At 23.4% G+C, this 15,550-nt stretch overlaps 1 protein-coding gene across 3 annotated transcripts in view; it reads left to right on the top strand.

Moving 5' to 3' along the window:
* Positions 1 to 15,550, top strand: part of Frmd5 (FERM domain containing) — an 83,882-nt gene that overhangs the window by 43,104 nt on the left and 25,228 nt on the right. For all 3 annotated transcript variants that reach the window (XM_015326907.2, XM_015326908.2, XM_015326909.2), the window contains exons 5-6: positions 714 to 925; positions 13,197 to 13,349. In XM_015326907.2, the coding sequence (XP_015182393.1) occupies positions 714 to 925; positions 13,197 to 13,349 (365 nt within the window). The remainder of the gene's footprint in view (positions 1 to 713; positions 926 to 13,196; positions 13,350 to 15,550) is intronic.

Here is a 15,550-nt window from a genome sequence, read left to right as displayed (position 1 = left end):
GAAATAAATTAAATAAAATGTTCATTTTATTTTTATTATGTTATATTTTGTAATTTTCAAAGTTATGATATCTTTTGAGGTAAAAGCCGATGTCGTGTCACACTCAACATAGAAGTGCAAAGAGTTAATGAAAAATATTGATGTTTTTTTTTTAAATATTTATTTTAATTTATTAATTATTATTTAATTTTATTATTAATAATTAATTATATATATATAATAATTAATTAATATTATTTGATCTTCTAAATTTCATACGACCGGTATTAAATATATTTGTTTACAGTGGGTGTAAAAAGTATTCGCACATCGATCAATTTGAAATTAAATGTTGTGAAATTGTAGTTTATTAACTAATTTTCTTTCAACATTTTATTTTAAATTAATCGATGGACGAATACTTTTTACATCAACTGTATATTAATGGATCAATTTAAAAACTATATTAATCAAGCTAATTACTTATTAATACTTTAATTATAAAAGTAATTTTTATAAATAATTAATGATACAATTTCCATTAAGAAAAATCAAAAGGATGGTAAAAAATCTTTATTGAACTTTTTACTATACTCAAGTTTCATAAACGCAACTCTTGCAAAGTGATTATTCGAGCTACTTACAATATTAAAAAAAGAAAGAGAGAGAGAGAGAGGGGGGGAGAAAGAGAAAGTAAGCAATCGATATAAATTCGATAACCTTTTTGATCTCAGGTGAACTTGGAGATTACGATCCCGAGATGCACGAAGGGAATTACATTTCCGAACACAAATTATTACTCAAACAGACTGAGACGATCGAAGAAAAGGCTATGGAACTTCATCAAACTGAATTAAAAGGATTCACTCCGGAAGAAGCTGAGACACGTTTTCTTGGTTTGGCCTCGAAATTAGACACTTATGCTGTGGATCCGCACCCGGTCAAGGTAATAAAACATTTATTTCTATTGATAAGCCCCATTTCTCTTTTTCTATCTCTCTCTCTCTCTCTCTCTCTCTCTTTCTTTCTTTCTTTCTCTCTTTATATCTTAACATTATTGTTTATTTATATTTTGTTTATTTCTTTCTATTCATAATTTCTTTAATCATCTTTCATGGTTTCATCGAATCGAATCGAATTGAATCGATTCTTTACAAGAAAATACTTCAAATCAATCTATCGGAGTTTTAACGAGTTTGAATCTCATTTACAATCAGCTATAGCAACGTAATTGATTCATTTCATTACGATCTCTTACTTTCTCGCTCTTTCTCTCTCTCGCTCAACTTGATTTCCATTCAATTCGAATTTCAACGAACGGAGTCTTCCTTATTATTTATTTTCTCTAATCATCCGTTCGATTTAATTCCTTTCAACGGTATTTTCAACAACGGTAAATGGAATACGTGCTGAAAAATAATTTTTTAATAATCATTGGTTTATTTTTTCTTTCTCTCTCTCTCTTTCGTTTAATTTATTTTCAATTCAATCGGAATTAATACACGAACAATATCATAATCATAATTATTATTTATTTCAATTTAATTACTCCTCGAAACGAGAGGTTTTTTTTTTTATTATTATTAATGATTTCGAAGTAATGACGATGAAAAATCGAACAACAACAATAACAATGAACTTTTGGATAATTATTGTACTTTTTGTTGTTAATTTTTCTTTTATGATGTTTTTCCTTTTTTAATATATTTTTTTTTGGTTCAATGGGAAAAAGAGAATAATTCGCAATGCAAATTTAACACTCCAGGACGTATCGGTAAACATCAAACTATAGACCCCCTCTCTCTCTCTATCTCTCTCTTTCTTCATTTTATTTTTCACAACCTATTCCACATTGCGTTTTATTTTCTTTCTATTTGCGTTTATTGACCGGTCGAAAAAGCGACACAGCAGAGTAGTAGAACAATCATAGGTTGCACCAGTAAACAAAAAATGTCTCTATATTTCTTTCTCTTTTTCTCTTTATATACGTTAGTGTTACTTCCTGAAAATGATTAGCTACAATTTTGTGAATTAAATAATAATAAATAATAATTAATCCCAAAACAAGCACATTAGCTAAAATTTTGAAATTGAAATTAAATAATAATAAATAATAATTATTCCTAAAACATAAGCATTAGCTAAAATTTTGAAATTTGAAATAACTAATAATAAATAATAATTAATCCCAAAACATAAGCACATTAGCTACAATTTTGAAATTTGAATTAAATAATAATAAATAATAATTAATACCAAAAAACATAAGCAAAATTTATATATTTGTTGTATATATAGAAATAATTGAGTGATTGAAAATCAAAAAAAGCTGGAAAAAGTTCAAGGAAAATATATTAAAAAAAATAATAATAAATAAAATGCAGACGAATATAAAAATTATAAACAACATATTGTTTTTCCTATTTTTTTCAATCTCTTTTTATTTTTTTTAAGTCATTCAATAACGAGATTGATCGAAGTACTTAAAATCAAAGTCTATCGTGAATGAGGACACTATGTATACTATTACAGGTATATACAATTAATCACATAAATACTTGCATGAATGATACATAGTATACTATTATAATATGCTATACCTTAGAATGAAATATTTTACTGAGGAAATCTTAGTCAGTGATTATTATAGATTGAAAACTACGTCATGGATTAATGACGTTATCTTCGTATTTTGTGCGAGTAGTAGTAATAGTAGTCTTTGAATTATTACTACAGCAGTGTACTACTCCAGAACGTAACCTTAAACTTCTTCACCTTACTTTATCGGTCTCTACAATGCAACTCTAGTAACACTTTCTCAATGTCAAATGAGATCGATGCGATTTTCCCAGTTATATTTAATTAATTATCAGTCTCTTTATACAATACCTTTTCTTTTTTCTTTTTTATTTCTCATTTTTTTATACTGTTTTTTTTAATTTATTTTTATTATTCTTTTTCTTATTCTTATTCGTTAACATGTTCCCTGCCAAGTACTTTTTGACTGACATGTCATTCAGGCCATTTAATTTTGCTTGAATAAAATTAATCATTACATATAATTATTAATTATTGTAAATATAATAATTAAAAAAGCTTATGTGACTTATTTTATATTATGCTTATAATATTTTAATAGGAATATTTTTTTACTGAAATCAATTTGTTATAAACATATATTTTTAGTACATTAAATAAATATGTGTAATTGTAAGTGTACCACCGGTGGTACACGTGGCACGGAACGTGTTAACTTTTATTTTATTTTATTTAGACCATTTTTTTCATTTAGTTTTTCTTTATTCTTATTTTAGATATATAAGTGAGTCGTTTATATTGAAAATAATTTAACAATAAGCTCGTTTGTTAATTGTTCGTTGTTAATTAACACCTAAAGTAATTAACTATCATAAAAAATATATTTTAAATGTTCTCCATTATTTAATTCTTCATTTTTCTCTTATTTCTTTAACTTCTGCAATTTTATTATATTTTTTCTTCTTTCATTTATTTATTTATTTTTTTTCTATTTTATTTCTCGTTGAATGATACATTTTTACATCGACATTCTTGATTAATTTATTCTTAATTAATATTACATTAATTAACGTGAAAGAATCAAACTTAAGGTTTTTATTTCGCGAATAAATTATTAATTATTATATTTTCAATATTTTTCCCCATTTTTTCTCTCTGTTGTTTTTTTTTTTTCAAGTTAATAAATATATATTTCTTCGTTACGTTCGCGTGAATATTTCACTTTTTTTCATCACCTTACTTAATTTCTTCCTTTTCTTTCTTTTTTTTTTCTCATTCTTTATTTTTACCGTAACGAACTCCATTTAAAGAAGTTCACAGGATTTAAATGTTCTCCTCGATACGGTACGTTGACGAAGCAAAACGATCTTCTTAGAGAGATTAACGTGTTAAACTATACAAATAAACTCACCATCTGTTACAAGTATTTTTTTTTTATTTTATCAGATGTTTGCATAATTTTCTTTCGTATAAATTTTTTAAAATAAATCTTATCCAATAATCATCATCATACTTTCAACAATTCATCGATTAGATATGAAAATTCAATGAAAATAATTTATTTTCTTTTTGTACGTAATTTTTTCAATGCACACACGTATAAAAACTACCACAAATAATACAAACGTTCAATTTAAATAACAAATAAATAATTCTAAGGTCAAGTAAGAAAAAAAAGATTAATAATTATAAAATAATATAATATAATATAATGAAATATATATATATTAATATATATATATATATATATTAATTATTTCTTTTTATTTTATAAATTATAATTATAATCAACAAATGTTTTTCATTAACATTACAATAATACGAAACATAAATCAACGTGTATACGAAAATATACCTAATTCGTGTTCTTTCTTTTTTTTTTAATCGTATTACAAAAATAGACTTGTTTTCGAGGTCACTTATCTATACGCATGCATATCACCACCCACATGTACACAAATAATCCTGAGGGTTGGTGGGAGTGGTTAAATCGCGACATTTTCGTACAGAACATCCAGACGTAGATAGGAAATAGCAGGGTGGCGTGATCAATTGCACAAACCAAGAGCTTGTCTTTGTTATACGTTTCCTTTCGTGACGTTAATAGTTCTTCTTCTTATATCCGGCAATGCATTTTGTCCCGTTAGCACCGTGTTGTACTTCGTCCGTTTCTAGTGCGTGTCCTTTGACGTGATACACCTCATTCACTCATATTTTTTTTTTACCCCTCTTTATAAAAAAAAGAAAGAGAGGGAAAGCAAGATGTGATATATATATATATATATATATGCGTATGTGTGTGTGTGTGTGTGTGTATATATATACTTACGTATGTGTTTCTGTACTATCGAACGAAACTTCAACAGTATGAATAGATTCTCATTTACGATCGAGAGCTTTTATATCACAAAGTTAGTTCTTTTTTTTTCCCCCTTTTCTTTTTTATAAAAGTTTCTACTTTTCATTTTTTCTTTTTTTTTTCTCTTTCCTTCTTCGTGTACCATTTTCCGAAGTACCTTTTTTTTTTTTGATTCGCATGTATATATTCCTCTTTCATAGTTATTAAACTTTGCTCGGAATGTATAACGTTGAGTCAAATTAATCACTTTCTTTTCAATAGAAGGGAACGAGGGGGTAGGTGGAAATGTTTTATATAATATCAGTTAGTTAGTTAGTTGACAAAATTTGTTATTTATGTGGATTTCAAAAGTTAAATCGAATGAGTATTGGCTTAATTTTCTAGTGTTTTGTAAATATAATTAATATTCTTTTATTTATTAGTTCGAAATATTTTGTTTTTCATTTTCTATTCGTGTTTAATCATTCTGTCATATTGATTTTCTAATCGATACAAAGTAAGCTTATAAATCATTTCCAAATTTTGAATAGAATTATTTTAATCATTTTGTAATTATATCGATAATATTTATTGTCAAATATTTCATTATGTAGGAATTTATAATCCAACAATCGTAAAATAACAAATGTTAAATATTATTACAAAGAGTAGATTATTTTCGAGAAAACAAATATATTGAATTAAATTAAAAGCATATATTGTATTTAATCCTTTTCATGAAGTATCAAAAATAACAAGTTATACGATTAGTACGAGAGATTATTTTCTTTGTTCGATTGAATGAATGGTCATCGAATCGATTATCATAGAATAACGATAGCTCTCAATCATAAGGTTTCCTGTCTATGAGTGAAAACGTATCGTTAATGAATCCCGTAGATGGTGAATAACGATCATGCTTAAACGAGCTTCCGTTGATTTACGATTTGACATAAAGCAACTCATGCTAAATCAACGTGAACGAATCTGTCGCGATTCAATGAAATGCACTATTACTTAATTTACTTATATAATAATAATAATAATAATACATAAAGATATATATATTTAAAAAATATATATTTAAAATATATATAGAAAGAATTGTTTTTAAATATTATTGTAATTCTATATTATATATTAATAATATATCACAAAAATAATTAAATATTATTGTATTTATATATTATATAATATATTTAAATATTGTTGCATATTTATATACATAAATTTATATATAATTGTTTTTAAATATTATAGTATATACATATATTAAATTTAAGAACATTTTTTTCAAGATTATTTTATTAATCATTTAAAAAAATTATTGTATATATATAATATATTTAAAATCAATTACGTATATTTATAAATTAATTTCTTTTTTTATATTTTATATTTTTTTATATTTTAATATTAAATAAAAATAATGTAAAAATTGTTAAAGTTAATTGTAACTGTTAAAAGTTAATGGAAAAGTAATCTTTTTTTTTTGCTAAAAATGTTTGTATAACGTAATTCAACAATTGTTTTTTTATTTATCGTGTTTCAAACTTTTCTATCTATTCACGTAATTTCAACCGTCAATTAATTTATTTAAATATTCTATAAGTATTAATGTGTTTCATTATTTTGTAATTTTAATTGTTTTATTTATACAGGAATATCGTATATCTTTTATGAAAAGGGGTTTTTTTCAAAGACTTTTTTCAAAGCCAAAAAATATATATATATATTAAACGTATTTAATATTTTTTCTTAAATTGTTTTCAACAATACAGTAAAAATTGATTTGTTCTTGACGTATTTATATTTATTTATATTATTAATTTATTTATTCAAATAACTCGATATCGTGAATTTAACAACGCATATTTCAAAATTATTAAGTTAACTATTAAAAATAGAAATAGAGACGAATATTATTGAAACGAGTGACAAATTTTGTTGCTTTTAAATATTCGTTACGTCCTCGGTGAAAAGAAAAAAGCAAAACAGAAAAAATAGGAAACGGAATATTAGTTCGTTCAACAGAGTTCTAACGAAGCGTTGTCACAACGAAAAAAAAAGAGAGAGAGAGAGACAGAGGAGAGACAGAGGAGAGAGAGAGAGAAAGAGAGAGAGACAGAGAGATAGAGAGAGAATGTTAGTGGACCAAAAAAAGAAAACAAAATAATAATAATAAAAAATTGTTCGTTAAATTCGAACACGTCGAGTTGCTTTGTCCCTGTTTGTTAAAACGAGAACAAGTATATTTCTAATTCAAGTTGATTATTAACACGAGTTAAACCTGTTTGCTATGAATTTACGTTAACGATAAAGTAGACGTTGTTTGTTCCTGTTTTCAACGTTTGTATATACCCTCCCTTCGAACCTTTTACCATATATCCTTTAAGTTTTAACACAAAAAGAGAGAGAGAGAGAGAGAAAGAGAGTAATAGATTGCTCGATCAAATGCACCTGTTGTTGTGTGGTAATTTTTGTTTTGTACTGTTAAGTGATTTATTTTAAAAAGTTCAAATAATTACTGATTATACAAAATTTAAATACAACCGATTCATTTAATTTGTTTAACGCGTTTAATAAATTATTTTTTATATATTAAAATAATATATAATAAATTAATAATAAATAATATAATATAATAATATAATATAATATAAAATAATATTATATAATATAATAATATAATATAAAATAAATAATATAAATTCATAAATATTATATAATTATTACATTATTATTCATTATATATTGGGGGGGGGGTAGTGGAGGAGGGAGTTAACTAGTGTTAACAGTAAACGATACTACGTGAAAAATTACATCAAATTAAAAGTGGAAGGATAAAATTTGTTATTTATGACGTATTTCTTTTTTGAGATAAAAAATAAATTTTTTCTTATTGAATTGAGCTGTTTCTTCTTTCATTTTTTTTTTTTTTTAAGAACAAATTGAATTAGAATAAAAAGAATGAGTTATAAATAAGTTATAAATAAATGCATGAATTTAAACATTCATTATATAAACGCAAAAACATATTTTACATAATCTTATTAATATTCTACATGCATAATTGTTATTAATACGTGTAGAATGTTTGAAAATGATTAATACAATTTTAGCCTTTATTGAAATTCATGATGACACATACGTACGATTAGAAAATAGATATTATGTATGTACAAGGTGTCCGATAACAATTCGTTACAAATTGCAGTCTTTAATTAAATTTATGATAGAACACGTGTTCGGTAATTGTACAAGAATATACAGTTTATTGGTATCGATGTTTTAAAAGGACGAATCACAGATGTTGTTATTGTACGTATTTATACGGAAATTCTATTAAATGTATTATTATACATTTGTAGTATCGAATATTCGTTAATGATTCAATATTATTAATGATACATACATCAAATGTTTGTTAATTATTTAAACGTACGTTGTTAATTAAATAAAATAGAAAAATATACATATATATATATATATTATATTTTTAAAATAACAATTAATTCTATAAACAAAAATAAACACATATATCCAAAATTTAAATGAAATATTTTAATTTAGTTTAAATTAATATTTTATTAATTTTAAATTAAATTTTTATAAATAATGGGAAAGGAAAGTGGTTGGAAGATGCACATATTATTCTTGTATACGATAATTTTTAAACAAATGTAAAAATAATATTCATTTAATATCTCATAAATAAATAAAATATTATTATAATAATATTATTATTATTATTTTTATTATTTTCGAGTTTCTAATGTCAATTAATAATAATAATAAAATATTTAAATTATTTATTTGATTTAATTTTTTTATTTAACAACGTTAAAATAATTAATGATAAAAAGAAAAAAAAGAAGATTATATCGATAATGTGTAGATTCACACTTCGTAATTTGGAAATTTGAGGAAAACGGTTTGTCACGTGTGTAGTATCATGTGTGTGTGTGTGTGTGTGTGTGTGTATTGCACACAAATCATTGAATGTGCATACGACATACGTGTCTAATTTGACAAGAAGATACACAAATGATCGACGAAACGTGTTTCAATGGGTTATTGTCTCACTATAATCAATTAATTAATTATGTTACTTACTGAGCATGATATTTGATATTTATTTTCATTCTATTACATGATAATATTAATTAACAATTTGTATTATTTTTTTGTTTGTTCTTACTAATAGAAATTTGTATAAATTGTTTTCTTTTTTTTTTATTATTATTATTTTATTCGTATTTAAATTATCAATATTTTTTGAAGGATATTGTTATACAATTAAAAATAATTCGTAATTATTTTAAATTTTCATAATTATTTTTAAAAATTCATAATTATTTCAATTTTTATTATTTTGTTTGGTTTTAAACAAACACAATTTAAAAATAAATTTATATTTTAATATAAATAAAGTGGAATATAATTAAGTCATTTATATTTTTTCATTATTTTGTATATTCATGTATTTAATATTGTTTGAAATTATATAATTAAAGTTTGTGGTAAACTTAAAAAGTTTGCTTATATACTATCGAATATCTGGTATATTATATACATTATAAATATATATGTACATGTTTATGTACATCTTTTCTTCTCTCTTTTTCTTTTTTCTTTTCTTTCTTTTTACAAAACTTTAGGATCGATTTAGTCTATAAGAAGGAAACTTTTAATAGTTTAAACCTAGTTTCGTAAATTCACCTATACAGTTAGTTTTATTATTCGATGAATATACGCTAGATAAATAAAATGAATTACACAAATTTTGCTTTCTTTTGTTGTTGTTTTTTTTTTTTTTTTTTTTTAGATAAATTTAAAGTTTCACGTATTAAAACAAAATGGAAATCAATTCATTGATGAATTGAATTGATGATAGTAATAATTAGAAAAAATATTTTTACTATTAAATAAATTTTTTTTCTTTTTTTATGCTCTTTGGATAAATATAAAAAAGGAAAAAAGGATAAAATAAATTCATGTGAAGTTGGTGTCACCAACTTAGGGTTAGGGTTAGGTTAGGATTTTATAGATTTTTTTGATTTTCAAGTATGCTATATATTTTTTGAAAAAGGGATTTCTTGAAGTATACTTCTTCGAGTTCACTCACTCACTCACTCACGAAAAGATTGTATCTCTTTTTTAAATCCTGAAAAAAGAACTTTCAATCTCAACTAAATCTCTATTACTTTCTTTTTATCTATTTCTTGTTATCTTTCCCTCTCTCTCTCTCTCTCTCTCTCTCTCTCCCTCTCTTTCTTTCTCTTTTTTTTTCAACGTGGATAAGTAGTTGAAACTTTTTTACGCTTTTTACATTGATACTTCATTGAAATCGATGTAATATTATTGGGGGGAAAAAAAAACTTTCTACTGAAAGGATCACGAGGTTTGATATATTTTTTTTGTTGATTAACAAAATCATTAAATAAATAAATAAATTTATAATTATGAAGAAAATAATGAATAATTAAATACCTAAATTTTCTATTGTCTCTTACACATATAAGAATAATAATTATAATATTAATAATAACAATAAATCATTCAAATTATTATTTATGCTAATAATTAATATGTAATATAATATTAATAATATATATTAATAAATTATAATTAATAAATCTAATATGCAATATAATAACGTTCAATTGAATATAACATATATATATGTAGAATATATAGAAATAAAATAATATAAATAATATATAATATTACATAATAATATATAATAAATAATAAATAAAATATATATAATATATTATTAATAAATAATTTATAATATATATACATAGAGAAAGATATTTTTCTTATCTTATACGTTATAATTGTATATATTTTATAATTTAAATAATAATAATAATAATAATAATAAAAATAATCGATCATTTAAATAATTATTTTAACTGAAATAATTTTTGAAAAAAAAAATTTATATAAAATAATAAATTATAATAATTAATAAATCAAATATGCAATATATACAAATGTTCGATAAAATATAGCAATCGATGGATAATAATTGTTAAAATAAAATAAATTTTTATCAAAAAAAAAAATCATAATAACACGTGAAATAAATTCAACTAAGAACAATTTTTATTCGTATAATTATTGTTACAATTTTAATCATTAATTATTATTAATCTGTAAAATACTTTCATTGAAGTAGATTTTTACATGAACTTTACAAAAGTCAAGATCAATGATTTAATTAAATTTCGTATTAAACGTTAAACCCCCTTCTGTGTTTGAGAAAAAAATAATCTTTGAAAAGCTTTTCAGCAATCGACTTTTCTTCTGACTCTTAAAATTCACTTTTATGTTATTCGAATAGTTGGTAAATGACGAATGCTTTATCGTTTTTTTCTTTCTTCTTTTTCTTCCTCTAGTCAATAGGAATAGGATTAAAAGAAAGAAAAAGAAAGAAAAAAAAAAGAGAGAAAGAGAGAGATATTATGTAAAACACTGTCGAGAGACGAGGAAAAATAATCGTCGTGTCAAAGGCTATAAGCTCTTTTTGAGCTTTAAAGCTTTTTCTCTTATTCCGAGATTTTCTTTCTCTTTTTCTCTTTCTCTTTCTCTCTCTTTCTCTCCCTCCCTCATTTTTCTTTTCTTTTTTTTTTTTTAAAGTTTTTTTTATCAGTCCGTTTGTTTTTCTGTCTCCTCTTATCTTACACTCATTCTGACGCGTCATAGTGTTCATAATTTAACCAAATTTTTATTTAAAAAAAAAATAAAAAAAATAAAAATGAACGAGAAAAATGATAAAAAAAATAATGTAAAATTTGCAAAAATTTTACATTATTTTTGCAGATTTTCATTTGATTGATATACCGAGGACAAATTTGTTTGCAAGAACACATGTATATATGGTGTTACATATATATTATATTAAAAAAAAAAAAAAGAAGAAAAATATGAACGAGAAAAATTATGGGAATAACACATGAAGGAAAGCAAAGAAAAAAAGAAATTAGGCTTATTTTCCAGATTACTAAGTTGATAGTTATATCTCGTAGAGACTGTTGATATTCTTCTTTATCGAAGACCAACTTTGAATTATTCATCGCATGATTGTCTTTGCTTCTACGTTGAAGTCGTTAAAAATAGTAGAATTAAGTGGAAAAGAAAGAAAAAGGAAAGAAATGGAAAATGAGTGATGAGAGAGTGGGAGGTGGAAGAAAAAGATGCTGATGAGGTTTGACAATTCGTGTAATCGCATTTATTTTTGAATGAAAAAAAAAAAAAACATGGAAGAAAGTCGGGTTTTCTTCACTCGGTTTTTTTTCCTTTAATCGAATAATTTAATAATTAATACTTTTAATTATTTGTTAAAATAATAATGAATTATATATATCAATTATTTATATAAATTTATATATTATATATATATATATATTTCTATTATTTTTATATTTTTTTATATATTTATTATTTTATATATATATATATATATATAAAATAATAATAAAAATTAATAATAAAAAATATTATTGATAATAAAATAATTAAATTAAAAAATATAATATTAATAATAATTAATAATAACAATTGTATTAAAAAATATTAATAAAAAAATATAATAATATATAAAATAATAATAAAAAATAATAATAATAATAATATATATATATATATATATTGCATTTAAAATAATATAACATAATATAGGGGGTGTACAATATTAAATATAAAACCTTATTGCTACATTTACTTATTTTTTTTTTCATGTTTTTTTCTCTACCACTCTTTTCCTTTCTTTCCTTTTTTTTTTTATTATAATCTTTGTTTCTTTCCTTCGTTAACGTTAAAAGCATCGCTAAAATCAGCAAGCCAAGAACATTGAATTTTATTAGACATTATTTTTTTCCTTTTTTTTTTTAATCTTGATCAATGCGTAACAGTTTCTCAGTATTCCATAGATAAGGAACCTTTTATGGTTAACTTTCTTCGTTAGCGTCTATTTAACGTTACAATTAATCTCAATCTCTCTCTCTCTCTCTCTCTCTCTCTCTTTCTCACTCTATGTCTTTGTCTCTCTTATTTCGAATTACTGTTCATTATCGTCAAAGCTTTTAGTCTTAAGTTTTAAGCATTAGTATTAAATGTTCTTTTAAATTCGAAATAAAAAAAATACACACACACACACACAGAACTATATAATGTCACTTAAAATTTTTACCAATAAATTTTTTAATGCGTTTCACATTTTATTTTCATTTTTAAAATATCATAATATAAGCAAATAAAAGCGACACGTCTATACTCGTGATTTTAAATTAAAAATAATTTTGTATTACCTTTTCTTTTTTTTTATTTACAGGATCACAGAGGTACACAATTGTATCTTGGTATTAATCACTGTGGCATCCTGACGTTTCAAGGATCACGAAAAACTCACCACTTCCGTTGGTCGGAAGTACAAAAAATCAATTTCGAGGGAAAAATGTTTATCGTACATTTGACCATAAACGAGGTAAGATTCCCTATATAAGTATTTTAATAAAAAATAAAAAAATATATAATATATTCAAATATTCAACTACTCTTTTAAGTACATTTGTTCTTCTTATGATTAAATATCAAACAAAAATAAACTTAATAACAATTGATTTTACAATTTATTTAAATAATTACAAACGATTTTAACATAAAAATAAATCGTAACAAAATTGAATTTCTTTTTTTCTTTTCTTTTTTGAGATATCATTTATCGTTATCATAGGTGAAACATGCACGTGAAACGATATGTGTTAATAGAATTGTTCTTGATATAATATCCTAAAAGGATCGATTCGTTAATATGCATCCTCTATTACGTTTATTACCGACAATAATAAATCATAGCAAAACGATGATCATTCTCGTTATATGGCGATAAGCTTGGATGGGTTCAAAAGTGTCTCGAAGCTATCAATCTCCATTTTAGATCAATTTCCTCTGATGCATATGTATGTGTATTTAGATGTATCTATGTATATACGTACATAAATATGTATGTAACCCATACTAGAAGGATGCATTTTATCGTCCTTTTTTTTTCTCCAAATAATACTTTGCCATAATTTGTTATCACTTTTTAACATTTAAAGATGATCTAATTGAAATTTTTATTAAGAAAGAGAAGGGAGAAAGAGAGAGAGAGATAGAGAGAAAAGAGACAGTAATGATTTTATTTATAATAATATTGAGATCATTTTTATTCGTTCTTTATTTTTTTTTTCATGTTTTCCAAGAAAAAATACGTAGTTCTATTTAAATAATTAAAGTAGTGCTTCAAATCACATAAAAAAGAAATAACCTTGAAAACAAATTATTTTTAACTATAAAAATTCCCTTTTTTCATTAGGGTAACTTTTTCTTTAGAAGTTTTTTCTTTAGATACGATTGTAAATAAAAAAAGATATTTAACACGTCTCGTGCCAAGCCCTTTTTACCTGACTTGTAATTCAGATCATTTAATTTTGCTTTAACAAAATCAACTATTACACATGTAATTATTAATTACTATAAATATAACAATTAAATAAACTTATGTGCTTTGTTCTGTACTGCATTTTGTATAATGCATCAATATTTTAATAGGAATATTTTTGTACAGAATTCAATTTGTTATAATAAATATATACATATATTTTCAGCGTATTAAATAAATATGACTGATGGTAAGTGTACCACCGGTGGTACACGTGGCCTGAAGAACAAGTTTACGGCACGGAACGTGTTTAAGTGTTTTCATTTGTATGGTCTACTTTATATATACAGGGTGTTTTATAATTGGTAATAGTAATATCCCACTCTATAGTAAATATCTTGTTATAGAAGAAATAGTAATAAAAATATTCGAATAATCAACATTCATAAAATTTTTCTATCTATGTATATCTATAAATATTCTATGGGTTTTTTTTCTATACCCATATATAATTATAAATAGCAATATAATATTAAAATAATATTTATTATACAAAAAAATATCGTGAAATTTTATTTCAAACAAACTTTTCAAATTAAATTATTGAAATAATTAATAAAAAAAAAGACAGATAGAGAGAGAGAGAGAGAGAGAGAGAGAGAGAGAGAGAGAGAGAGAGATAGTATTGATACGTATAATAAAATAGTGAAAGTTTGTCTCAATCAACTTTTCAAATTAAACCATTGAATTACGAAAAAACTAAAAAAAAAATAAAAAAAGAGAAAGAGAATATTGCCGAATACGTATATATATATATGCACTTTTTATTGAAATTAGATTCTTGACCTATTTTCATTTCGATATTCATCTTCCTCGAATGTTGACCGTACGGTGGACAAAAAAAAATGATTGGCAAGAAGTAACATCTAACGGTAACGAATCGTGCCGATAACGGCTTCGACTATTTCCGTCAGACGATCTAACACCGTTTTATTATTAAATATATCATATACTGAGTGGTTCAATAATTGTAACATAATCAATCTAAAGATCTTAGTATTATTTTGAATTTTGCCAGAAAAATTATTTCAAATTAACAGCCTCTTATGTGTCAACATGCATATTTTATGATTAAATTAATTCTTTTTTTTTCAACATTGCAACATTGCGTTATAGTTTTTTTTTAAATATAATTTCAAGATATTGGTGTTTTATTAAAAACGGTATTCCAGTATTTACAATGAATTTATTTATATTATATA

This window comes from Polistes dominula, unplaced genomic scaffold, assembly GCF_049000335.1.
Source record: "Polistes dominula isolate Pdom_NZ unplaced genomic scaffold, Pdom_raw_medaka contig_73, whole genome shotgun sequence".
Lineage (NCBI taxonomy): Eukaryota > Metazoa > Arthropoda > Insecta > Hymenoptera > Vespidae > Polistes > Polistes dominula.
The sequence above is the reverse complement of the archived record's forward strand: the minus strand, read 5'-3'. Positions and strand labels throughout refer to the sequence as shown.